General features: G+C 40.0%; 1 protein-coding gene across 1 annotated transcript; it reads right to left on the minus strand.

Moving 5' to 3' along the window:
* Window positions 1-1330: 1330 nt before the first annotated feature.
* AQP1 (aquaporin 1 (Colton blood group)) lies at window positions 1331-21913 on the minus strand. The gene is made up of 4 exons (XM_062568750.1): window positions 21446-21913; window positions 5188-5352; window positions 4686-4766; window positions 1331-3186 (listed from the first exon to the last, which is right to left on the minus strand). The coding sequence occupies exons 1-4, from the start codon at window positions 21833-21835 to the stop codon at window positions 3007-3009; spliced, it is 816 nt and encodes a 271-aa protein (XP_062424734.1). The 5' UTR covers window positions 21836-21913; the 3' UTR covers window positions 1331-3006.
* Window positions 21914-27541: the final 5628 nt, after the last annotated feature.

Consider the following 27541-nt stretch of genomic DNA (forward strand, 5'->3'; position numbering starts at 1 on the left):
GTTTTCCGGTTAGAACATGTGAGAAATTTGCAGGTTCATCCCCAGGAAACACCAGGGCACAGATATGGTCTATTTGTCCAAAGGTCAGGAACTATTAGTACATACATCAGGGGAGCTGTTTCAAACAAGTCCGTTTAAGGCTTCCTCTTCGATTCAGGGAGAGTTTGCAGAGATTCTTAGTAACCTCATTTGTCCACTTGACATTTGTTAGTGGGACTTGATGCCTGCTGCTTCATGCTTTTGATTCCTTTGCTGGGTACCCTCCAAGTATTTTAATGGAACGCCGATAACTTTTAAGTGTTTTTGCACAAAGCAAAACTATTTATGCCAAGCACGGGGAAACTATTAGTATCTATGGCCTTATGTTATTTAGGAACTGCTTTTCTCAGTTCAGGATCTAAGTACTACACTAAAGTGCACTACTAAAGTACTACTAAGTACTTTAAACACATCATTAAGCTTTTCCTTCTCATAAAAGAAAGAGGAGCAGAGGGATTTAAGCCTGGAAGTTTGCTGTGATGTTTTTTGTTTAATTTCTAAGGACCATTACCAGAAGCTTTCAGCAAGTTTAAATGTTATCACTGTGAATAAATACACCAACAAATAGCACATTATTTATTTTGACCTGTTTTTTTTTCTTCACTAATGAAACAATTGTTGCACATCTTTCCTTTTATTTCATTTATTACTGGGATGATCATAAGCAGCAACTAGATAAGCTAACATGAGACAGACCCATCACACACCAAACAGAAAGGCTGTATTGCTTGTCTCAGAAAGTTTTGGACTTTGAGGGGTAGAAAATAGCTGAAGATATTGCTCTGCATTGGAAGTAGGCCTGTGAATCTCACAGCTTCTCCATCACTGTAAGCGTTAATTTAGCTCCATCTTACTGGAGCAAACTTTTTACTTTCAGTGATTTGTCCAGCTGTTCTGGATGATAAAATCTGTGGTGAAAAAGGGTTAGGAAAAGGGATAATTTTGAGTCATTTAGTGCACTGGGATACCAGCAAATAAAGCAGAAAGAAGATTCTGTAAAGCCAGAACCAGGTCCTGGTATGCTGCTCTATCTCTAAGTTCATTTTAGATAGACCTTGCCTTCAAGTGAGGGCCCTATTTGGTTTACTGTAAACTATTAAAGAACCTTTACTTTCCCCCAAAAATAGCATCAAATGAAAGAAGCAGTTAAGAGTAGAAAATTCTATTCTATGATTCTATGAAAAGCAGAAATATTTTCAATCCTATTTTATGAGTGGGCACTATGAGGATGCTACAGAAAATGAAATTGCATTACGCTGCAAGATAGGTTAAAAATCAAGCATTGTGAGCATTTCATGTGTTAGCACAACTGATTTTGTTTATTTTTTAATCGCTCCAAAATCCAATCATGCCATATTTACATAAACAATACATGGGATAATATACCAAATGTAGGTAAGAAAAAATAACGTATTCTATTTTGATTTGCTGGTGTTTCGAATTTCTTTGTTTTCGTCATACACCACTCAACTTCATGAAATGATCTAACCCACCTGAACTTCTCTGGGTTCCCACGTCCGCACCGTTTCCCTGACAGGAGATATCCGTCAAACCATCCCTTGTCTGAACGGGAAGTGTATATATAGCTTTTCACATAGGTTTCTCCAGGACTTATTTCTTATGTAAAACTGTTTACAGCAGAATAAGTGTATCAGCACCTATCTGCTTTAGCTATATTCTATAGTTAGTATAAAAGACCAGCTACTCCTATGGGTTACTCAGGAAATCGAAAGTAGCAAACACACAAAAACGACAACAGAAAATAGCTGTCCACGTTGTTTAGAATTGTTAGTTTTCTTTACATTTCCAGTGTCATTTATTTTGCTAAGCACTTCTGTAATTCTTCCCACTTATCTTCTGCTCTCATTTTCTTATAAAACAGTATACTAGGCTTTCTGTAGAAAACATACATATAAACAATTATATATATATATATATATAAAAAAAAAAAAAACAACCCCCAAATGGACTTACACACAAGTATTTATTTGTCCCTCATTAGAAAGCATGCTCATGTATATCTAGTCGTTGTCCCTGAATTTCATAGTACTAGTTATTAAAATGGGGTCAGGAAGAAAGGGGCCTTTTTCTTCCTGGCGTGTTTTAAAAGACTGAGTTAAATTATGTAAGACGAACAAAGGCAGAGGAGGCACAGGAACAATCAGATCCTGTTTACATGTTGGCAGCATGTTGTTCTTGTTGCCGTTGTTATCACTGTTCTCCAAATTGACTTCTAGTTATTACTTCCCAGGAATTCACTTATCTTTTTGCTGTTGTTGCTTATTCCCTATCCTCGTAATGGGCTGCATGCAGGTTCAAGGACAATGAAAGATTGGAAGGGATTCTGGGATCTTGGAGATTTTTGTCCTGCTTAACAAATTTCTGGTCTCTTTCTTGGAGATTATCAATAATACTGAAAACTAGGATTGATTCAACATAACTTTTTTTTTTTTTTTTAGTGGCTTTTCTTTTGCAAAAATGTTTTGGGGCAATAGTTTGAGATAATTTTTCGCATAAGCTGCTAACTTTTGATATCACCTTGTACTTTTTGTAAAAATTCTTCTTCCAGTATAGGTTATAAAACCTCCATTATTGGTACAGGTAGCTCTTTGTCCTAGGTATCTATTCCTTCAGCAAACAGACCAGTCATCTGAACTGAGTCGTTACTGAGTGATGTGCTGAAGAACAACCCACACTACACACACCAGAAAACTTAGTGATGGTAAGGGAAGTGTTACATTTTAATCCCATTTATTTAGCTTAGGCACAAGTGTCTGACGACTTCTTGGCCTGAAGACTTTGTAATGGAAAAACCCCAGATATAAAAATGCTATAAAGATTGGGGGCAAAAAAATGGAAAACCATATTGAATTAAAAAATAAAGTACTGCTTGATGGTTTACAGAGAGTCTATAACACTGATAAAATCTTCAGAAATCAATGTGCTTTTTCCCCTCTTTGTCCTTCTTTATTTTGGCTTCATTTCAACCCTGGAGTTCATATCATCTCCTTCCAGATCATACTCCTCTACTTGGCCGCTGGTCCACACCTTCACGCGGTCGGTTAGGTCACTGCTTCTGGGAGCCAGGATGAAGTCGTAAATGAGGGCAGCACTTGCTCCTCCAATAATTGGGCCAACCCAGAAGATCTGAAACACATTGCCAAGCCCAGTTAGTACTTCAGGTATTAGTGGATTTGAAGCTGTTCTGAAAACCTCTGAAGGTTTTCTGCATAAAATGTACAGTGAAAGCTTTTAAACCATTAGGGCATTAATTGAATATTTATTTAATTGCATAGGCAAGAAGCCAGAATTTCTCACTAAATGTTGGTAACACACTCAGAGTTGAATAGTTGTGACTACTTTGTCAAGTTTGGATAGTTAAAATTAGGCATCTCCTGGTAAAACATCTCTGTTACTCAAGCTAAATTTTAGGCATACTCAGAACAACTGAGTGTATTAAATTTCTTTCCCCCACTGACTTGCAGGGATACTTGGGGGAGTTGGAAAGTAATGCTTTGTGAGGACAAACTAGGGGCATAATTAACTATTAGCTACTGTGCCAGCCTAACTGCATAAGGCAAGCAAAGTTTGGAGGGAGAGGTAATAAATGTATAGACTGATATTATTAAAGAGAACATGATTTTGAGGGACCTGTATGGTTAAAGAGACCCTGAGTCTGAAATATTTTTACTTTCTTTTTTTTTCCTGGCAGTGTTATTGTTTTAATATGAATTACTATCTCTCCTGATTTCTTTCTCTGTCCCCCAAAAGCCAACCAATTTTTCTACACACTTCTGAAAATACTAACTTAGCTATATTATCTCAGTAACTCAACAGGAGTTTTTAAGTGGGAGATAAATGACATCTCTTTTTATATTTTACCCTTTAGATTGAAATGTGTATCCAAAATTTGCACAGTCCAATTATACTATCACTGAATTTCCATGAACATTTATGCAAATGGCTGAAAAATCATGAGTAGGAGAGTTAGAACAAGCTACATTTTAAATACTGAAGAACATGCGCTCGTTTAAGACTTTCATACGAGCTTTAGCCTAGTTTTCTGAGTTTTAGTGAAATAAGTAACATTTTCATGAAATTCCTCATTTTGACCATAGAGAATAAATTTAAAATCTGTAGGATGTCCAGTGCATTATCCATGAAAGCACATAAGCAGATGCTTATCTTTAAGCAGATGAATATTTTATTAGCTTCCAAATATTTCATGATCCATTTCATTTTGTAAACTTGCTTAAGAGCCTTCCTAAAATATAATTTACCAGACTAAGCAGTAGCAATTTACAAACTCAATTTAAATTATAAATACCCAGAACAGGATTCTGTGCAATGAGGCTTTAAAGTTTCAAATAATTAAAATAATTAAATGTAAAGAAAAATAACCAAATAAAACCAGCTGCACTATTTGGAACATACACTATCATCCTGAAGACTTTGTGACCTCCTGAGTTTAATCAGGACTAGAAGGAGACTTATTTTTGGAAAGACAATTATTTTTGTTAAATATAATACAAACGGCAACTCGTTAAAACATTGCTGCAATAAAGCATGTGAATTTAAATATTTCTGATCTTGTGATTGCATATATGCAGGTTGTCTAATAATCTAAACCAGCTTCTTCAACTTACCCAGTGATTTTCAAAATTGTTGGCAATCAGTGCTGAGCCAAAAGATCTTGCTGGGTTAATTCCACACCCGGTGTAATCAATCTAGGAGGTGGAGAGAGAACCAGTAGTAAGATATCGATGCAGATGTGGCATGTGTGTTACACAGGACAGCATAGCGTTCATGGCAGCCTACAGCACAGTTCGGGTGGACAGAACACCTTTGCTCATCCCACCTGGTTCTCCTCAGAAAAAGGATAAAAGACTTTTTGCAAGGTGCCAGTCCTTTCCTAATAAATAAAGAGGTTTAACTGCAGCAACAGCCTGTCCCATCTGTGCAGCCTCATCAGTTATAGCCTGGTTGCATGGCCCGAGGGAGCTGGGCTATGCAAGTCACAGAAACAAGGTCAGTGTCCAAAGGAGAGGGAGAAGAAAGAAACTATGATCTGCCCATCATCTAGCTGCCTTCACTGACCCCTCCCAAGGTGCAACATTGCAGATATCAACTGTGAGAGGGAAAACTTACAGCAAGAAGGTGTCCCAAGGCAACAGAGAGTCCAATGGCCAGAGGTGCTGATCCTGAGACATCATTCCTTCTCCGATCTGTGGTGGCAAGGACGCACAACACCAGCTGGAGGGTTGCAATGATTTCAATACCTAATCCTTGGCCTGCATTGATTCCATCTGAAAGCTGAAGAAGAAAAATGTTACCTGATATTCCTACCTGCCTTTAGTCAAGCATGATTACACCGCATGGGGTCTGGTGTCTCAATAGGAGATGCACCTGACATACACAATCAGGCATTTTGTGTCCTCAGGTTGCTTTTACTTAATAAAAAGAGAAAGGGATGAGAAATCAGCTGAAACACTCTTTGTTGTACACAAGTGCTGATGGATCCAGATTTTGCTGATGTAACATGGTAGCTGTGTCCAGCCAACATGAATGTTGAACCATGAGGCACAATGAGAGTGTAACCAGTGTACATGTGAGTGACAAAAGAACCAGAGATTTGCCTCCAGCAGAGTTTCCTTCTGGAAGTAAATTGTCCTTAAGATGTCTATTCACTACTTCTTAGAATAAGACTGCTGTGGTCAGATTAAACGTTGCTCAACATTACTTTAACAACTGCCAAGCAAACTAGGGGCAGACGAAGGAAGGGATAAATAGAGAGCAGGAAAGGAGCATAGCACTGGGCAGCTTGAATGTGCCTCTGCTATGTGCAAATCACATTAATCTTCTCTTCTCCCACCATCATCTTTTTTTCTTTTTTTTTTTCCTTTAATTAAACACAGGTTCTTCAAAGTAAGGATTACATTTGGGAAATGTCCTGCAACGTGCAGGCCCCATGAGTAGATTTTGTCTTAAATATTAAGACACCTACAATATGATTCAATTACCTGAAATCATGCATCTAGCACCATTTGAGATGTCATGATGTATTGAGGCACTCATATGAGGCTGCTACATGTGACACAAGACCTAGAGAAGACCAGAAACCATGTCTAAAATAACTCTAGATGCCAATGTTTAGGGAGTATTTCTCTAAATTTGGAGATCTAAACAATACAGTAACTGGAGCTAAGAGAGCCATTCAGGTAATCAAATGTAGGCGATCATTTGAGAGTGAACTGATTAGCTCTTTGCCTTTCAGTGGAGATTGACTAGATCTCATGTGGCCATAAGAAGGGCATTTAGTTCATATCTAGACCACAAATTTTAGGTGTCTCAGATTTGAGCTGGATATGACCCAATTTCCTTGGGAAATGAACTGAACTGAACAAGAAAAAAACATCCACAAGACAGGAATCCTAAAGCATTAATGAGGGAAGTATTTCTATTTCTTAATGAAATAAAGCAGGTTCTGCAGAAGGACTTGCACTGGCAGATGTAGATATTCTGGTTTTGTTATTAATGACTAAAAAGTGGAGTTTCTTATATACGTAAGTACTATAGAACATATTGAAATGGCATTTATTCTACTATATGAACGTTATACAACAGAAATTCTGCTGTGTCTCAGGAACACTGTTACTAACTTGTGCTTACCAAGCAACTCGACCATTTCAGTGTTATAACAGGACTTGAATTCTGCTTCTAAGTGCTATATTCACTGGTGTCTGAGTGAAAAGGAGCAGATATATATCTGAGTGGAAAACTCAGTGCAAGGAGAAGCAACTTCATTATATTCAGGGTTGGATAAAACATGAGATTGAACACAAGCCAAAATTACTGAGAATTGAGGCTGACTCAGAGTAAGTGAGAAGAAGGCAAATTTTACAAAAATTACATTCAAGGATGGTGTTATTAGTGAGTTATCTCATCTGTCATAGCTGCTGCACTAAAAATTGCAAGGTCATACATGACAAAAAAATAGTTAGATGTTACTGCGACCTATCCGGACCAAGGAAACTACAGGAAATAAAGCTTGAAATCTGTTCTGACAGTTTTGAAGCCTATTTCCTCTAAAATTAATCTTTGAATAACTTAAGGATGTTTAGCTGATTTTTTTCACTTTCCACCTTTGCAACTCACTTTTCTTGTTTCACCTCTGTTACAAAGCATCATACTATTAAATTACTAAGCTTCTGTCCAGAGAAACACTGAAATAAGTGGACTGAGTCTTCTGCTGGAAAAAAATCTGTTTAGCTTAATTAAAAACAGTGAAAATATATTGATTTCAAAGATCTACCAGTCTGAAGCATTAATAACATTTTTATATCTTGCTCTTTAAAACGCAGGATTGACAACCCTTGAGCTGAAAGCAAGTTATCCATAGAAGGTAATTCCAGTTGAAATGATGAGCATTTTGGTTCCTTCAGCATCCAGGTAGTAGACACTGAAGTTAGCCACTGAAACCTCCAGTCTGAGTAAGAATTATATGTGAGGACTACCAGCTTGACATAAATATACACTGTCAGAGCTGTCAGTGGAAATGACATGTTCTGAAAATCCATATTGAACACTTGAGATACCATTAAATTAGGATTTTATTACTTTTTCCACTCCCTTTTAAAAGCAATCATTTTATTTCCTGCAGAGACAGAAGGATTCATGAATTAATAACATATGCATCAAATGCATCCCACTGATATTAAAAGCAATATTATCACACTTTAGGAGTGTGGGCTATTGATGCTCTAGAAAGTTTTGTCTCATGTTTGGAAGGCCAAATGATCAAACCTAAAAGGCAGATGTATTTCTAAATATATGAGCAATATATAGATATCTGAACATGAGTACAGAAACAAATTTTCTTCTATCATAATGTGATTGATAATCCCCAGAGAAACTAGCTCCAAAGTCTGACGTTTTCATGTTAGTTATTTGAAAAGGCCTTGACACATGAAATCGTTAAACACAGAGCTACCTTTAGTCTTTCCCTTCACTTTGAGGGATTTCTACAAAAGAAAAAAAAAAGATAATAAAAACAAAATGACACTTTCAAAAACTGTGATGATCCTTATCTTTGAAAGAGGGAAATCGTATTCTTCCTTTCCCTCCAGGAAAAGACATTGTATGTTTGACGTGACTTGAGGTCATACTCCCTGATAATCAACACTGTTATTGATGGCCTCTGCAGAATCAAAGAAAGCCTGGAAATATCATAGGAAACCTTTTGCTTTCCTCTAACGTGTAATTCTACACAGCCTGCCAGGGACATCAGATTCCACTGAGAGAGCAAGAACTCTGGGCCATGTTCCAAAACACTGCAAACCAAGGCAAACATTGGATGACCTGGTTTACTGTGGTCTGCTGATCTGCAATGTGTAAGTATATTATCACAGACTCTGGTTACTTACCTATTTGTCACAGCTGTAGGTAGCAGCCTGGCCCATTCAAGATCACAGAAAAGTATGACTTTTCACCACACTAACCATGTCCCAACCAAAGCAGAACATGGGTAGCAGAAAGGTGCATATCACAGGATTTGCAATAACCAAGGAGAGGTATCAAGTTAAAATGTATATATTTAGTTGTGTATAATCCTTGGTCTCTATGGAGTTGCAAGGACTACCCAGCTAATCTTTAATATTACATAAAACACTTAGCACCTTTCAAAACTATTGTTTTAAGCTCTTTAGAGAACCAGGTAGGCATAACCAACAGGAGCTGGTATTTTCATGTTTTATTTACTTTTTTAAGGGAAAGTTTGAATTTTTGTGTAATAGCTGACTCCAGAATCTTGAGCCTTAGATATAACTCAGGTTCTCTAAAGTTTAATCTGAATCCAGTAGCAGAAAGTACTAGACACTGCAGAGACTTCACAAGGCTATCAGAATATGCACAAAGATAAATATGGTCTTCAAATCTAGCATCCTATGTTGAGAATATTCAGAATGTAAGTGACCGTATCACTGGTCCTTAAATAGATAGAATACTGTCTTGAAACATAAGACACAATCATGTCTACTGTAGCGCTGGAGTGAGCGAATCCTTCTCTACTGACCCGTATCTACATTGCGATGCCCATCTCCCCTGCATTCGCAGGCTGCTCACAGCAGTCATGGTAAGGTGTGTGGGCAGGGGCAAGGGTTGGCACTGCCTTTTTCCTTGATCTATCTATTGGGAAATCTCTGGCCTCTTTGCATCGCAGTACGAAAGCTCTCGTACACGCTACATTTTGAAGATGCTTGTTAACAAGAAAAGTCTCAGAGGGCAGAGAATGGCACAGTCACTCCCTGATCTTTTCATGCTTCAGACTTTTGAGGCCCAAGAGTAAATTCAATGCTTTAAAGAACCAGATCTGCATTAAGGAACTAAGATGAAAGATGCAGGCTTATAATCATCTCCAACATAGTTTCCCCTACCATAAGAAACAATTCAGTCTTCCCCACCTTTGTGTTGACAAGGGTTTTGGCAAGACATGCTTGCCTCCCTCAACACCAGAAATGTACCCAAGAAATAAGTTACATCACTTCAATAATGGCAAGATCTGAGAGTTATATGTAGACACATATTTGATTGGTTGAATCACTCTCTTGCCTGAACTATATGTACTGACTAATTCTGCTTTGACTGTAATAGCACCCAGACATCATGAAGAAGCTTACGTGTAAACACCACAAGGGAAACATTTGATTCTGTGAGCTGAATCCCACCAATAATATTTTAATTGAGCTCAGTGGGATTCTGGACAAATTAAGGGGGCAAAAAAAGCCACTGGAACTCACTAAATGCGTAGAAATTGTGTCTCATTCAGAAAGCTCTTGCGCTACAGCTGTTTGGAAGCTGAGAAAGTGGTAACTGGGGGCATTCTGAATCTCTCTGTTCTGCATTTCTGGAGCTAGGGATGAAGCACAGATGAACTCAGTATTGACCCTGCTTTGAACAGAAGGTTGAACTAGAGATCTCCTGAGGTCCCTTACAACCTGAATGATCACATGAGAGGTTTTGGTTCTTTGGTCCTTGCGGGCAGGATTGAGACAGAATTGCCTCAGCCCTACTGCTGACTTGGCTGAGTGATGTCCAGAAATAGCTACTGGCTTTCTCAGATTGAGGATCCACAGTTGGTGGATCACCCACTGTGAAGGCTCTACATAGATGGGTGACATATGCCCCATATGACCCATACGGTGGAGCTCATTAACTCTGAGTGCAAAATTCAATTTAAATTCATTACTCAGTCATGACCACAAGAATACCTAGCGGAGATGGGCACCTACTTTGTCACCTTAGGAAGTGAATAGCGGTCATATAGCTTCCATCTTTCTACAAGATCAGACAGTTTTGCTTTAGCTGAGAATAAAACTACAAAAGCTTCTTTCTCTGAAGTGCCCTTAACTGCCATGCTTAGCTGACTGACTTCCACAGCTTAAAGCAATAATGTGGGCAAAATAATGGCATGTTTTCTTTCCTCTTGTTTTTTCAGAGCAAGATATTTATTAGCTGTCTGCCTTCAAAAGAGAAACAGGGGGACAGGAAATTAAACTGGCCCAAGGTAAACCCGACTGCGTACTTCTCCAGTGGCTTCATTTTTTTCCCATTAGGAATAAAAGCATATGAAGTTCCAACCTGTTTCCCGTTATATGGATAAGGCACTTTGTTATGCAAGATTGTTTCATCACATGATACTATGCCCCACGTCATCCAGCAAACTTTTAACCATAGATTGTCTCTTCTAGGGTCCAGCTCACTTTCATAAAGCAAGGATTAATTTCTCATTATTCCTGAAAAATGATCAGCCTCTGGAAATTCAGTAGGGGAATGTCAATTTTCTCCAATCTTATGAAACACTTCACTGAAAGTTGTGCTGGATGATTTATTATTATTATTATTATATATATATATATATATATTTTTTTTTTTGAGAGAGAGAGAGAGAGAAATGTCCTAGCACCTTACTGTAAAATATGGCACTGCTGATGACCGGCTCTTCCCTCCTTTGTATATCCCAACCCTTGGGTAAGTAATCTTTTGCAAAGCCCCAGAAAGAGCATGGCTGGCACATAATAAAAAGCATGGCATGGGCCAGCTATAAAGGTATTATCCTTTTTATCTTTTTATCTTTTTGTTTTTAATACTCAAGCCGGAAGAAGAGCTATGTTCTTCTGTTCACACCAAGTCTAGCATTTTAAGGAACAGTATTGCAGGAGATAATATCTTCTGTGGATGAGAAAACTGAATGAAAATAAACAGCAGACAATTTGCACCAGGCCTGATGTTTTTCGCACTCCATTATTAGTTTAACACTACTGTGGAAGACCTTTTCCTTAATGCAGAAATTTGGGCATTTTCTTCAACCAAATCTGAGTCTACTTAAACATTTTTACTGCCTGAGTGACTTCAGAAAAGGATATCTAACTATCTTAATGTATTTTCTTCTTGGAGCTTAAACTCTCCCTTCTTTAATGTTCCTTACTTTTCTTAATAATAAATCTTCACATTTATTTAAATATTTCATGCCATCTTCTTCCTCTCTACATTAAAAATATCAATTATGCTACTTTATACCAACTAAATAACATTTAAATGTTTAACAGGGCATAGTTCTTAAATCTAACATTCTTTAAATGTAATCTCAGAAATCAATCTTCCTACTGCCCTCAGAATCATCTTTCACTGATTGGGACTGTCTTTATGTCTAAATCTTTTGCATTTTTTTCAATTCATGAAAATATCATGACAGCCTCTCTCAATAACCTCTCTTTCTCCTGTTGGAAGGCTCTTCCAAAACTCAATTATAAGTTATAAGCCTTCCTTTAGCTTGCAGTCAAAACTTATTCTTTACTTAAAAACTTCTTACTTTACCTCTATCTATTTATCTACAGTGATTCTCATCTCTCATAAGTATTTAACAGTATAATTCTCAAAAGGACTTTTTATACCCATTATTAGAGTGTTAGGGATTCAGAGCATACAAAATTTTCGTTTTTTCAGTAAGCAGAGTCAGGCAAAGGTGTAAAGAGTTTCACTCAAAATTATACAACAGGAGCGCTCAAAAGAAGTCACTTATGTAGCAAAGGATTAGCTTTGGATGATATCCTAGATCAGTAATAGACGCTTTCAGCAGAATCTAGGAAAAAACATATTGTCCTCTGCTAGATCGTCCTTCCTATGAATGCGGCCTTAAGAGCTCTAAAGGGGATACATTCAATTTGCAAAGCACAAATATTTTCCTTTCTTTGAACAGCAAACACTCTCCAGGAACAGGACTACCCTCTCTCCTCCCACCATACCGTCAGTCTAATGAGAAACTAGCCATGGCTTTGTGATGCAGCATCCTGCTATGTCATGAAGAGAAGAGTCATGGTTTCAGTTGTACTAAACCAGAGTGTATAAAGTTAAAGTACAAAGCCTGTGACAGACAGTAAAAGTCAAAAATTCTATAGGTCTTTCATTAAACATGGCTAGTTGGAGACGAACCATTTGTAGAACAGTCTCATTTACACTTTTGCTTTTTGATGTGCATCTGGGAAAGTTTCTTTGGGAAAAAAAAATTTTGTTTGTTTTGCTGGTGGGAAATAAATGAAGTCTATTCATAAGATGATGAAGAATGATCATTTTTTTTTCTTTATCCAACAAAACCTAAGTAAATGTTTTATTTTCAGGAACATACTTGAAGTACTCATTTATAGCAGAGAGTTATTTATGATCTCCTTTATCGTCAGACCAGAAGAAGATGATCTTCCAATGGGGAATGAGGGCCTATATGAATTTTGAGTCTAATACCATATTCCTTTCACTGCTGTCACTGGATTAACTAACTGGATTTGCACAAACCTCACAATATAGTTGTTGGCAACCGCACCAAAGTGATATTTATTTTATATTTCTAGACAAACACTCCAGGAAACTTGTGAAATTTTTAAATTTTCCAAGTCTGAGGTAATTTATACAGTCAGACATTCTTGTTCATTCAGAAGAGGCATTCAGCATTCAGAGGTTGATATTTCCATCAAGTTAAAATACGGCTCTGAATGGGCTGCAGAAATTAGGGGAACAATTCCAGCTCCTTCCTTTCTCCACCTTGTTCATCAAACAAGAAATCATATCAAACGAAGGAATAGGGGCCAAACCTGGCCTTATTCATTCCTCAGGCCAAATACAGTCATCACTAACTTCAAGGGAAGTTGTATGAAAGTGTGTAAGAAAATATTTGCTGCGGTTCTCCTCTGAAAGCGTTCGTTGACTTCACTTGGCACAGAATGGATGTCAAGTGCCTGGAAAAGTTTGGTTTTCTTTGGTACCTCTCCGTGATTCCTGGAGAGGAGATCCACGGGGCTCTATCAGGACAGTACAGAGAGGACTTCTTCTTCCCTATCCTGAAATGCCAAAAGAGAAACTTCTGCCTCTTTAAGAAGGGATATCCCTTGCAGAGTTTTCAGCATACATTTCTGCCTTCCTGCCATTTATAGAGTTTCCTTTACGATGCCTGACAGGTCCTGTATATTTGATTTAAAAGGTTTGATGCTGTGCCTTACCCTCACATCTCATTGACTTCAGGGAGTTGCAGCAGTTTAACAGCAATAGGTTGGGCACTGGATGCCACAAAGAACAGTTCTTTCCCATCATTAACAAATTACATTACATTTGTTAAGGTACATTTGTACATTAACAGGACCTCATACTGCTTCCCGCCAGGGTAGCAAATCTCCAGGACTCATCCATGTGCTTCATGACATTGCTATCAATATTATCCTGAAGGTACTGAGAAGCACAGCCACAGACCATAACATCTCAGTGTGGCAGGTATGGCATCAGCTGGCTTCAATTCAGAACAAAAAGAGTGCCTCGGCCTCTAGATATTTGTAATCAAGAGACAACAGCTTAAAGGCAGGGGAAATAGAGAAACAGAGATATGTAGACATACAGCATTTTCTTTCTCTCTGGGATGGAGATTTTCTAACAGAGAATATTAACATTTTCAATTAAAATGTTAGGTAAAGACCTGGCTGTTATTGATCGGTTACTCTACCAATTAAGGTAGAAAGTGGACAAGTTAGCAAAAATTTGCTACTACTCTAAAAAAACAGATAATTTCCTCTTGAGACAAAAGGATATTTTTCTACGGCTATTTTTTCTTCTTTTAGTGCTCATGATCTGGTTTGGTATCCTTGCTTTGAAAAGAGTTTGTCTTAACTCAAATAGTGACATTTCTTAGAATTCATTGATTAAATAAATGCTATTCTCAACCCAAATATCCAAATATCCAAATTATCTGCTGAAGTACCTGAGCCCTACTTCAATGACTTATGTATCATTTTTATCACTGCATCATTTTAAGCAGAAGAGATCTATAATCTTCATTCTCAATTTTGCCATGGAAATTTCCATTGCTCTTTAGACTGTGGTTCCTCCCATGCTAAATCTTGATTTAGACTCAAACCCCTTTTTTTTTTAATTTCTAGTGAATTAAAGTTGAGAAACGAAATCTGAGTTTTCTTCATCTGTAAAAATCTATCTGTCTATCTATCTATCTGTCTCTGGTGTGTGGGTGTAAGTGTTAGCATGTGCAGGGCGGTGTACACCCATACACAAAAATTAGCCAAATATATATACGGCATAATGCACACAGTGCCAAAGAAAAGAAAACAAATTTAACTGTTTATTCACCAGCCAGGAAGGGTGGCAGCAAAATGAATTTCCTTACTTTTCATGGTTAATACTACTGAGTCTGATAGCTGGTGAAACATAGAAAAAAAATCACTCTCCAAAACTGTAATTTAGAAGAGATAACTTGTTTTTTAAACACAAGAAGAATAAAAATAGACCTGAATACGTCTGAATTACAGCATTAACAAAGCCACTAAATTAATAGTACTTTTTGGTCTTTTGCAATTTTTATAGCCCTCTGTGCAGCCCTTTCATCAGTGTGACCGTTTCTGTGTTTCTGGGCCTAGCAGAGCATTTTTCGAACAATGCTTCTGTCATCCTTGGGTTCTTTAGATATGGACTCGTTGGCAAAAATCCTACTTGGACCATCGCATTTTAGCACCAAAGGGTTGGACTGCAGGTGGATGACCTCTAAGGGCCTCACCGCAGGCCAGAAACGGCCACATCGCTGCCTCCGTGCCCAGGGACGTGGCAGCGCTCTGGGTGGGGAGGGCCATCTAGCAGCACAGCTCTGTGCCACCAGCACGGTGGCCAATGGAAGGTGTGAGGAAGCAGCCTGGAAGTTGCACCTCTCCCCTTGAGCAAGACACAGCTATCGCTACGTGATCGGCATCGTTGTATAAATGCTAACTGCTTGCAGCGAAGGCAGGAGCAAGTCCGTGCTTTAAACACATGCATTGCTTTGAGCATTCAGTCCCAAATCTCTCTGGAGCCTTCCCAGTTGCTCTTTTCCTATTGACATCTCCGGATAATCTCTATCTGGCGAAGCGCTTTGTGCTCGATGTGCTTAAGAGAGAATTTTCTCAAATGTCAGAGCCTTTAACATTCTTTGTCCAACCTCTTTTCCTAAATGTATACACAGGGTTTTACTCTCCGCCAGGGTTGTATAGCTCAGGGCACAGCTGCATTAGAATGGAGCAAAAGCACTACAAAAATCTTCACAGAAATGGAAATAAGAAATAGCTTCTGAGACCTGAGATAAGGTTTAGTGATAAAAGCCTTGTTATCCCCCAATGGTCTGGAGGATGGGTGATAACCATTAGATTTACAACTCAGCCCAGATGTTTCTGCTGTCACTACGTGACCAAATTATATAGCAGCCAAGCCTACTGCCAGTTTTTAGCAGGTGCCTTTCCTGTGTTCTTCGTCCCTGAACTAGTGCTATTCCTTACAATGCTGGCATGCCATGAAAGACTGCTGCTGCAAGATTGAAATTGAGTAATGAGCTATTGTTGTGGTGCTCTTTGTTAAGAAATAAAAATCCTGGACTGCATCTCAGGTGCAGGAACCATTTTGCTCATGTTGAAATTGCTGCCATTTCTGGTCCCATCTAGCAGCTCCAGAGGGCTTAACCACACAGATGTCACAGCACAGGCAAGGCTGGCAGGAGAATCCTACATCTAATTGAAAACAGGGAGGGCAGAGGATGGTGAAATGTAGCATGAAGCTGACTATGTTGAAACTTGAGAAAGGCACCAGACCGATCTCCTTTGAAAAAAAGGACATTGGGGTTTTTAATGAGCATGTGAGGTCAAGAACTCAGCTTTATGTCTCATCCATCCAGTGACACCCCTGGAACCACAATTCTCTGTAGAACCAGACTGACTCAGAGGAAAAGCAGCATCACTTACTCAGTCCACTCTTTTCGTCAAGCTTTCAGTTTATTTTGGAAGTTCTACCTACTCAACCTGACTTTGTTTAGTTTGAGACTGGAGGAGATCAGACTCAGAGGGTGTGGGCACAGGGAGGGAAATCACAAAGGGAAACACTGAGTCATCAAGGCCAAGCATGTAAGTCCTACTCCCTATGGTCAGGAGCCATCACTGCAGCTTTGCTTAAGGACAGATGTGGGAGGAGAGGATGATTTCTGCCATCTATGATCCTGTCTGTTAAAGGACTAGAAAGAGTTAGTCAGGACTATCAGGATTAAAAAAAAAAAAAAAAAAAAGAAAAAAAAAATCAGTGCTGAACCCCCCCCCACACACACACACTCTGGAAAAAGCTAAGTGACAACTCTTGACTTTAAAAGCGGGAACTGCCAGGGTGGGGAGAATTTTGTTTGCAGTGACAGTACTCTGTCCCTTGGAGACTCAGTAGGAAAACAACTACCAGCACTGACCTTTCACAGATGATACAGATTTGCATCTGCAGAGGCAAAGGAACCAAACTCCCTGTGACTCATCCCTTGGAGACAAGAGACCTGGCCAGTCCTCAGCTTTCCCAAGTAGCAGAATAGGTGGGTTAGGGGACATATGCACTATGGTGTGCACTGATCATTCTGCCACAGCTACACTTCAAGCGGAGGTGACAGAGAGACGATCAACCTCCTTGAAAATGCAAAGCGTATTCCAGGAACAGGCAACTTTCCACACTCCAGAGTATCAGTGTTCACCTGTCTTAAGAACATGCTCTCCTCCAAAGCCACTGACCACCTATCCCTTCTGGCTTTGCTGGAAAGTTGTTCAGTTCTACAGTCAACTGAGTCTACTCAGTCTACTGAGCCGTGTTTTAAAACACAGTCCTTGTATTTATTATTCTTGGTTGTTTTTCTTTCCGCTTTATCTACTTGGAGCAACACTACTTTCAGGTCTGTTTTTCTTGCTACAATTTTGATCCATTTCTAACTTAAAAAAAAACAAGAAAACTTTTTATCAACTTGAAGGCAGAGTTTTCTAAGAGTTTTCCAATTTCAAGAAGGTGTTAGAGTTATTACTTTTTCTTTGCTTGTTTCTTTCTTTCTAGACTCAGAAAAGTTTGCCAGATTTAGGAGGCACATTTCCTGGCACTCTAATCAGTATGCAAAGCTACAGCAAGTACTTAAAACTACAAACCATAAAGCAATGTCTACATTTTTCAAAAACTTCCATCATTTTTCTCACAAAAATGACAAAAACTGAGCTAAATAAATATGTGCAACATGTTTTTAATAGCTTGACAAAAGTTCTCAAGATAATTGTAGCTGAACAGCAAATATTATATTACCTCACTGCACTCCTCTCACCCGCCTTTCCTGCTGCAGTACTTTGCTGGTCATTAATTGCCTGTGATGAATACTTTCTTCCATTATCCTAATTACAGATCTGTCCTCACTAGACAATAGCCAGCTATGCTGGCAGATGCGTGCATTTCGGATTAGGTTTTCTCTATTCTTACAGTTTTACCCAGCGGAAATTTGGAAAATGTAGTAATCTGAACGCCAAAAAAAGATGCAAGATGAGGTAGGGAAAAATGGTCACATTTTTAGAACAACAAAAGTACTGCACATTCATCCCTCTTTCAGTTTTTCCGATTTCAAAATTTTTTACTTTGACATTTATGGGAATTTAGGTGTCTTAATAGGATTCAGGAATCTAAATAACTTTGTGAATATTGTCCAGAAAGTCTTATTCAAAGCCAGCCAAAGTAACTAAAAATATTTCCATTGACTTCAGTGAAATCTGGATTAAACCCTTGATATGTGATCATTTTGCTTTTCTCTTACAATAATATAGACCCCAATACTGAACATGTTAAAGGACAACTCTGCTTTCACCTTCTCCCTTCCTTCTCTTCAGCCTTGCATCTTCCATGGCTGTTTTTATTAGTTAGTTGGATGATTGGTTTCATTTTCTTGAGTTTGCTTTTTGCCTTTGGACACTAAGAAAGGTACAGATTCACCTCACTTTACTTTGGGTACATAATAGAGGCTCCTAAGCCTGGGGCCTCAACATCCCGGGTTCCCTCTCTAGTCAAGGCAGAGAGCAACGTGTCTCTGGAGAACAACTCAACGGATCTGAGAGCTGAATTACTTCTCTTTTTCTATCCTTCTCTGCTAAAGAGGAACCTATGGAAATGGGGTTCCTCACCTTGGAACCTCAGTGCAGGGCCTACAGCTGGGCAGGATAAATCTAAGTATAGGCATGCAATTTGCCATGGCATCCCATGGGCATACTGGCTAGTCAGTGAATCCAAGAAATTTCTCCCATCACATTTTTCCTGTAAAAAACCCCAAGTTCAAGACTATGGCAGGCTCAGAACAGAGAACACAATCTTGCATGTCCACATCCTCTTCTCAGCTTTATCAAAAGCCAGTGCTCCCTTTCTTTCTATTCTCTTTCTCAACAGTGAAAGTACCTCTTGCTTTCACCGAAGGACAAGTAGCCAGAGCAGCTGGTAGGAATGCCAGCTCTGTCCCTCCCCTCCTTGTCCTCATGTTGAAGAGCATGACGTTAAAGTAAATCTCTGTGGTTTCTCCTTATTATCTGTTTGCTGAAGGAGGCAGCATGTTCCTAGTGCCAGGCTGAGATTTCAGGATACTCCCCATTATGATCGGTTCTGCACAAGGATAGCTGTTCTGCTGCTCTCCCCTGTGCTGGACTCAACCCCCATCAACCTTCAGCTCCCCCTCCCCAGCCAATCCCAGCCTGTCAGTGGGAAACGAATAGATTTGTTTTCCTCTCTAGTTCTCTCTTGCAAGGGAAAATAACAGCTGTTGCCCTCCCCATCTCCTGGGAGATCCCCCCACTGCTATTCTTGCCAGAACATTTAGAACTGGATGGGAAAAAGAAATATATATATATATATATATATATATATATATATAATTTCTTCTGAATATCTGACAATGACAAGCACAGAAACCAGAGCTTGTCACAATGTTTAGGAACCACTTTATATAGTCCTATTAATTCACCAAGAGAAAGAGTTACTAGCTTTGCAATACAGTCATGATGGAGACTTAAAATATCACTTTTCTCCCACCATGGATTCTATGGCCTTAAAAAAGATGAATTTCACTGTATTCCACAGAGTTCCCGGGGGAGAGAACAAGGCTTCCATCCTAAAATGAAATTCATAAGATTCATTTGCAAGGCCTCCTAAGCTCACTAAAATCATCCAGAGAATTCAAGTGGAGCATTCCCTACACCTAGGTCTTCTCCACAGAACTAAGTAGTGTTCAGGAGCTGCCTGGTCAAAGGGCAGGTCTGGCTTCAGCAGAGCAATAAATAAATATTAAGCCCTCTAGCTCTGTGGTGTGTTCTGTGTTCTCCAAAGGGAGAGATGCACATGCCACAGTTTCCCTTGAGAGCAGACCCTTTAGGGCCATCCTTCCTACAGTCAGTCTGGTTTTGTTCTTTTATCTGCTACAGGATATATCTCCACTCTTTTCCTTATCTTTCCATCTATCTCTGTAGGCTCCTCTCTTCTGAGACATCCTCGTGCAGAGCTCTAAACAACATCGTTGTAACTTGGGGAGTTATTGACTGAGAGATAAGAAAAGTATGGGGTGATCACATACACCGACTTTGCAAATAGCCAGTTTCAGGGCTTTCAGATAGAGGAAGAAACTAATCATCTGAACTTTGTGGCAGGCAAAAGTGGAAGACCGAATGACAGTGCTGCTGAAACCAGACCTCCCATGTTTAGTGGTAGCTGGCAGTCAGACCTCTCTAGGAAACCGCTTGGGTGGATACCCTGTCCCATGTGGTTGAGCAGTTCCCTCTGCCAGTGGTTTCAGAGGGAGAGCTCACACATCACACACACAGCCAGAGCCTTCTGGAGTCAATAAAAAGATTCTCTCTTCTTCCCCAGCATGTTTTGGATTAACCCCACCAAAATTTCAAAAGTGATGGCACAAGGGGATGTCTGCAGGCACCAGACTCCAAAGAGGGAGGTAAGCACCTAGTCCTTAGAGTAACACAGAGATGAGTGACACACTTTGGAGACTCGGGAATGGCCTTTTTAATATCAGTTTTATTGTATTCTAAAAAATCTGACAATGGGATGATTTAATGTTTGAAGTATATTTATCTTTTCTATCCTTTTCACGGCTGCTACAATTAAATGGGGACAATAAAATGACAGTATGTTGAGGAGGAACAGTTGCTGCCAAGCACTGAAATATTCCAGGCACTTTTTACGCAATGTGACTGTTAATAGCTGCGAGCAGCAGGCTGGAAGAGGGCTGTAACCTGCACCCCTGTTAAACGTAAAGCTCTTCCTCCAGCTTACATCTCAGAATTCAGTGTTTTCCCCGTCTTTTGAATAGCAAAAGCAGGAGGAAACATGAGGAAAGCGCAGCTGCGATTCTGTGCCAGGCAGGAACTGAGCCTAACGCAACAGGTAAAGCTCGCAGCTTGGGTGACAAGGTTTCTCTTGCTACACATCCCTCGCTCTTTTTCCATAGATTCTTACATTGCAGTCAGCAGCAGGTTACAGAAATCGTTAATTAGGTACTGGAAAAAGAGCCACATTCACACAAGTGAAAACAACATCGGTGTATGCACATTAATCAGCATCACAAGCCACAGGCGTGCTATCTGACACCTTAACCACCGTGACAGGGACTCAGTGGCGCAACTAGCAGTGATTTCAGCTTTAAATTGGTGTCAAAAGGCAACTTTTATCAACTTAGAGGTAAAAACTTAAACACGAACAAAAATCACGACCACAGTGTCCTCCAGCTTTAGAAAGGGGTTGGGGAGAAAGGACCTTCTCTACAACATTGCTTGCAAAAGAGAAGAATTAATAAAGTATTAAGGTGACAGCAGAGAGCGCATATATCCTAGATTCACCCTGACATCAGTCAGGACTGGATCCCCCCCCTAAATTAAGCAATTGACTGTGTGAAGCCACCATCACCCCTGACACACACATCTACACACACACACATATCCTTAGGAGCTCGCAGGCATTACCCTCACATTTCTACAGTAAAAATGAAGGAGGAATCAAAAGTTCCTCTGCTTACCGCGTTGAGCCCCAGGAGGTTGTTTGGGAGAGATGAGGTGACTCCCGAGAGGATCGCTGTGGCCACCACTGCCCCCAGGCACTGAGCGATGATGTACATGAGTGCCTTGAAGATGCTGATCTGGCAGCTCAGCAGAAGGCCCAAGGTCACCGCGGGGTTCAAGTGGGCGCCGCTGATGTGGCCCACGCTTTGTGCCATGGTAGCAATGGATAACCCAAAAGCCAGCGAGACCTTCACGTTGTCTTGAGACTTTGTGGATGTTTTGTTGCCCACAACTGGGAAACTAAAACCCAGAGCCGAGCCAATGCTGATAAAAATAAAGAGGCTCATGGCAAAGAACTCAGCCACCACTGCTCTCCAGAACATTTTCTTTTTGAATTCACTAGCCATCTTTCCCCTCTCTCTTCCTCTCTCTCACTTTCCCTTCTTCACCCTCTCTCCCTTCCCCTGCTTGATATTTTCCCTTTGAGGTCTGAAGAGGAATCTGGAGAAAAAATACGGTTCTTGGATTATTTATAGGGCTTTGGGTGGTCTGTAGGAGGGAAGGGGTGTTGCACAAAAGGAGGAAAGAACATCTACATAGATGCTGACTGCTAGATTGATGTAAGACACTGCATGCCTGCCAAACTTTTTTTCTTCTTTTTTTTTTTCCTTCCCTTAATAGCCTTCGATCTCTGCTGCCGTTTTTAAGAGGCTTTTTAAAATCTTTGGAAAAGTTTTTAGGAGTACTTCAGGAATTTTATCTTCGCTTGTTTAACTTCTATATAGCCATTCAACATGTAGACCAAACTGAAAGCTTTTACAAGATTTCTCTCTCACATTGGACTAAATAAAAAGAAAAGTTATCTGTGCAGGCTAGTAAGGTATTCATGCTCAGCTTCACCAACAGCCAGTGACATCTGAAAGCAGTAAAAAAAACCCCAACAACTAAACCTGCAGTCTAGGGACTTAAATCTCTCGATTTCATTTGAAAGCAGGTAGAAATGTCTTCTCTGCTGGCTCTACACAGACCCGGATTCATTTCTGATGCCGAACTGACAGATGCACAAACATATAATCGCACAGGCTCACACAACCTGGTCTTAACTAATGGTTGCAACTAATTCTAATCTCTGAGACCACTGTGTAAATCTGAAATAACTCTCCTGCACGTCAGCTGGGAGCTCCGTACGCACGCAGTTCGGAGCCGAAGGAGCTGCCCTCCGCAGCTAGGGGAGGCATTTGGGTTCGCAGCAGCGCAAGTCTGACTTCGCCCCCGTCTCCGTGCCCGCCTGCTCTCTGCAAACATCCCCGCGTTTGCACTGGCACTTGGTTAAAGCGCGGGCTCTCCGCACCCTTTTTACTCTGCCCTTGAGACATTTGGGTGTTTTATTTCATTTCTTCACCTTTTTTTTTTTTTTTTTTTTTGACTTTCTTTTTTCGTTGTTGTTTTCCTAGTGGAGCTGCCCCAGGGTTTCCCTGGGCTTGCTCTCCCGCGTGCTAAGCCACGTCCCGCAGCGAGAGTACGTCCCGCAGCGCTCCTCTCCCGAAGGTCGGCTGTGCTGGCTGTCACCAGGGAGACCGGCTGCCGCCGCCGCCGCCGCGCGGGGCTGGCCGGGGACGGGCAGAGAGGGAGAGTGAGGGAGAAGGGAAATTACATGCTTGATTTTGCAGACAAAATGAATCTCCCGGCAGTGCCAGAATGTCTTGAAGAGCAAAAGGTCTAGCCGCTTCTGATTTTATCGTAGCAGGGCTTGTATACATGCCTTAGATTAACCCCCGTGTTATCAGATCTCTGCACACTCCTGCAGCTGGCGGTACCTTAATCTCTAAGTCAGAGGGCTTGCTCTGACTTCAGAATACACCAGAGCTGATCTAGAGTCAGAAACAAGCTCCCCAGCCCAAGTCTTGAAAGATGAGTGTTTAAAATCAGCTTACTTCTCTGCCTCCTCTTTTTTTCTTCTTACTCTTGTTTCAGTGCGCCTGTGTCAGCTTCTAAATTGTAGTTAAATTGATTCAAGGCTTTTTCACTGGGGAAGTATGTCGCTACAAAGTTGAAGTCAAATGCACACCTGGATAGCATTAGACAGTCAAGAAGGGTTTTTTTAAAATATATTGAGCTTTCAAAAATTGATTCAGATGCAAAGCTGAAGACTGCTTAAATAAAAATCCAGATGTCTGCAGCCTGTCATGCCCAGGTTCTTATGCTTTCTAGTCCTCAGGTGTTCTTGATTTTCCAAAGTAACCAATTTTATTTGCTTGTGTTTTGTAATACACTTATACAACAGAACTGAGCTAGTGTGCTAGGAAAAATCAAAGAAATAGTTATATGTTAATTGCTTTTTACCCTTCTAATTGCAATGGTGTTGCAATGAGGAACCACATGGCAGACAAATTAGAAATCTAATTCTATCCAAGACAGTGTGTGCAATTTTAATGTAAGGTGCAATCATAGTTAATTAACTAAGTATTAAAATTAAGTATTTTATTCAGTGGATTTTTTTTTATTTACTGCAAACCCTTTCTCTGAAGCTTGAAGAGCAGAAATGACCAGCTTCTCTTGTTCCACTAGCTGGATGCCCTAGACACAAAGCATATATTTCAAAACTCAGAGAACTGTGGGGGAAAGAAGAGCTCTATGAATAGTTTACAAGAACAAGTATTTTCCAGGTGTCCCAGACTGGCATGTGTGGGATGGAGCTGTCTTGCCATTCTGCTCTGTCTGCAGGAAATTCCTCCTTTACTCACCTCTTCCTACAGTTAGGTTTTGGACTATCCAACAACCTCTGTACCGGTACTGATAACGCGAGGAGGAGTCCCTCAAAGGAGAAAGATAAGGCAGGAATAGAGCAGCAACACCCTCTGCAGGAGATTTAACCCCCTTGTGATGATTCCAGCCCTATGGCACCATGGCTAGTCCCGGGGAAACATCCATTCAGAAATCTCCACAATGCAGGTATAATTCATACCCAGTTCAGCGTGGTCCTTTTCGCCAAAATGACCTCCACCCCGTTCTTACTCAGACTAATGACAAATACCCCAGCACTTGGGCAAGTTCTCTACCCATGTACCCAGTCCCCATAAACTGCTGTGCACCAAAAAAGGGCAAAATCCAGCATCTTGTGCAACAGATGAGCTGAGTTTATGCAGACGGGTTTTCTACACATGGTTCATAGCTTATTGCCAAATCACCCTCGAAGATGGAGTTTGAGATTTTTTGGAGTTGTGTAGCTAGAAACAGAGAGATGACTGCCAGCCTTACATAAGTGTTTAGGACAGACAGTGACAGGCAGGCACGTATCTGATGGGAACTAGAAGGAGAAAGTAGCTTTTGAGCTGAGGGGTTATTCTTCACAGATGATTTAAATCAGTATACACTTAACAGTATTTATTTGTACTAGAGACAGCTGAGTGTAGAATCAGGCTCACAGAACTGGATATTTAATTGCCAAGATCCCAGGTAGATTCATTCTTTGCCTAAAACAAATCAGATTCTGAAGGCTGGTAGCACAATCCTCACTTAACGATTCAGTCAGAAAACAAATGTACACACTGGTTAAAAGTGGCAGGCTTTATTCTGTGCTCCCACATGTCAAGTTGCTCCAAGTTTCTCTATTATTTGAACAAGAAACAAATGTGACTGCAAGTTTGGTCTTGGCTAACATGACTTCTCTGGGAATTTTCCACTTAGATGAAGGAACGAAGTCAAAAAGCAGAGGGAACGCATGTCTGTCCAGAGCCCAAAAGACCAGAGGAACCAGGGAAACTTTAGCAAACTAAAATCGTTCTTTTTATCAAGAAGAATTGCAGTCATCCTGCAACTCTGCCAGTCAAGTGCTTTAGCAGACAAGTGGCAATTGTTAGGAATATATTATTCACAATTCTGGAGACACCAACAATTCCTGCTTTCTCCTATCGATGTTCACCCCTCTGAAGCATCACTGGCTTTCTCACCACCATGAGGAATCGTAGGTCCATGTCTTCACAACCCAACAGTTCAGGAAAAGAAAGGGGAAAGAAGTCTGGCACTGTTAGCTTAAATGAAGATATTTTCATCCATACAGAAAATTGCAATTTGGAAGCTGGGCTTTCCGTAACAAACCATGATCTTAATCTTAATGGCAAACTTCCCTTTGATGGCAAGATTTCCATGGTCTCCACTAGGTCTAATAGAAACATAATTATGTGTTTCCTACAATCATTGAAATGATGCTTCAAGAAGACACTTAGATCCAGATTCTGTTTTAAATTAACTCAGTGTTTGTCTAGAATAACGTCACTGACTTAAACAGATTTACAACAATATTACTTCAGTCAGGAGCTACTTCTTGATCTGACTCAGTTCACTTTCTAATTAGGAGGAGACCTTCTCCTGATTGTTATCGTAAAAAACTACAAGGCAGCAACAGAATCAGCACAGAGACCCTTGGGGATCTCTCTGTAAGAAAGACGCCTGAGCACAACTGGTACATTACTTAGATGTCCAAGAACTGGAGGTGGTTATACACTGAATCCTTGATTTATGCTCCTAAATACAGGAAAGAAGGAAGGTCTCACATACATTCCTCTCTCTAGTATTTCCTATCAGCCGGTCTAAGTATCCCCTTGCTCAATATGCTGACTGCTGGGAATCTCTTTCTTAGCTGCTCAGCTGACTTTTTCCCCATGTGCTAAACTCACAGGCTTTAATATCCTCTGAGAGCTGGACATGTAAATCCTTTTGTGAGGCTGGACCTAACTCTCAAAACCTCAGCTGAGAGGATCAAAAGTTATTTATCAACTCTGTGAATCACTTAGTGTACTGGGACAGGAGATGGTGTGTGACCAAGATTCAAAGGCATAAAGTCCACATGAATAATTTTCATTTGTGTATTTTATGATTTAGTAATATCAAAGCAGGTCCTACAGACCCACAGAGTTTTTGCTTGCTCTTGGGCAAAGCTCTGTAATTCCACTATTGTAACCTGATTATTCTAATTTTATTTTGATGAGTTTTCTTTTTTTTTTATTGTCACTAAATATGGATTTGTAAGCCTTCTTAATATAGCACCTTAATACAATAGCTGTTCCCATTCAACCTTTTTTCTTTTCTTTTCTTGCAGACCATAAGATCATTAAAAAAAAAAAAAAAAAAAAAAAAAAAGAGGAGAGGGAGGAGAAGAGAGAAGTTTAGCATGGAAAAATATGAAGCAACAAGATCTGTGACTGTATAAATAAATGAATGAAATTCAATATCAGCAGAGGTAAACCTATTTATATCAATGACCAACTTGGTCCAGACAAATAAGATGATGATTAGAAAATTGTTTCCTCTTGAAGAAGGTATCTAAGGTGTCTGCAGAGAAAATCATTCAGGAATGTCCTTGGAGAGTTTGCTTCAAATTTCATTTCCAGTTGTCTCCTCTGAGAGTAAAAGACTCTATTGTACATCCTGACAAAATATATAATAGAATGGTGAATGTGTTAGTAGAGAAGGCTTTTTTGTGGCAAGTGTAACAAAGCCGCAGAGATGGCATTTATCTCACCTAATTGTATGAATCTATCATGAAAATGTCTCCAACTAAGCTGGTGTCCTTTGGCTCCCCTTTCAGTGAATGCATAGCATAGACATTTTCAAGACTGCTGTAATTGCACAGCTTCATTTTAGACATCTACAATCCATCGACACCATTCCCACAGCTATTTAAGGTGCCCTGGCTGCCTAGCTCCAGAATAAACACCTACTTTTCTCTAGGAATTCTAATTCTATGGCCATGAGAGCAGTACCAATCATGTCAATGAAAGTACTGCCACAGTTTGCATTTAACACTTCTGTGGCATGAAATAGTAAAGATGATTGCCTTCCAACTGGCGTGCAAAAGGCTATTTCCCAGGCAACTTCTAAATCAGCCTGCACCAGGGACAAGATCTGCCTTTTAAACTGGTAAGGGGCTGACTGTCCTGTATCTCCAAGATCACGGCGTTATCCCTTCCAAGGAGGCGGCGTTAGGAGTCACAAAGTGCCCACAAGTCATCTTGTGCAAAGGTTAGTTTTTCAGGCAATCCCAGAAAATGCCACCACACGGAGGGTTAAATTCCTCCTTTTTTTTTTTTTTTTTTTTTTTTTCCCTAAGCAGA

Source organism: Rhea pennata, chromosome 2, assembly GCF_028389875.1.
Source record: "Rhea pennata isolate bPtePen1 chromosome 2, bPtePen1.pri, whole genome shotgun sequence".
In the NCBI taxonomy this organism is placed as follows: domain Eukaryota; kingdom Metazoa; phylum Chordata; class Aves; order Rheiformes; family Rheidae; genus Rhea; species Rhea pennata.

Coding starts and splice junctions, on each gene's coding strand:
- AQP1 (XM_062568750.1), bottom strand. CDS start 21,835: ATGGCTAGTGAATTCAAAAAGAAAATGTTCTGGAGAGCAGTGGTGGCT. Junction 4,767..5,187: donor CCTTGGGACACCTTCTTGCT/GTAAGTTTTCCC, acceptor TCCACCTCCTAG/ATTGATTACACCGGGTGTGG. Junction 3,187..4,685: donor ACAATTTTGAAAATCACTGG/GTAAGTTGAAGA, acceptor AATGTGTTTCAG/ATCTTCTGGGTTGGCCCAAT.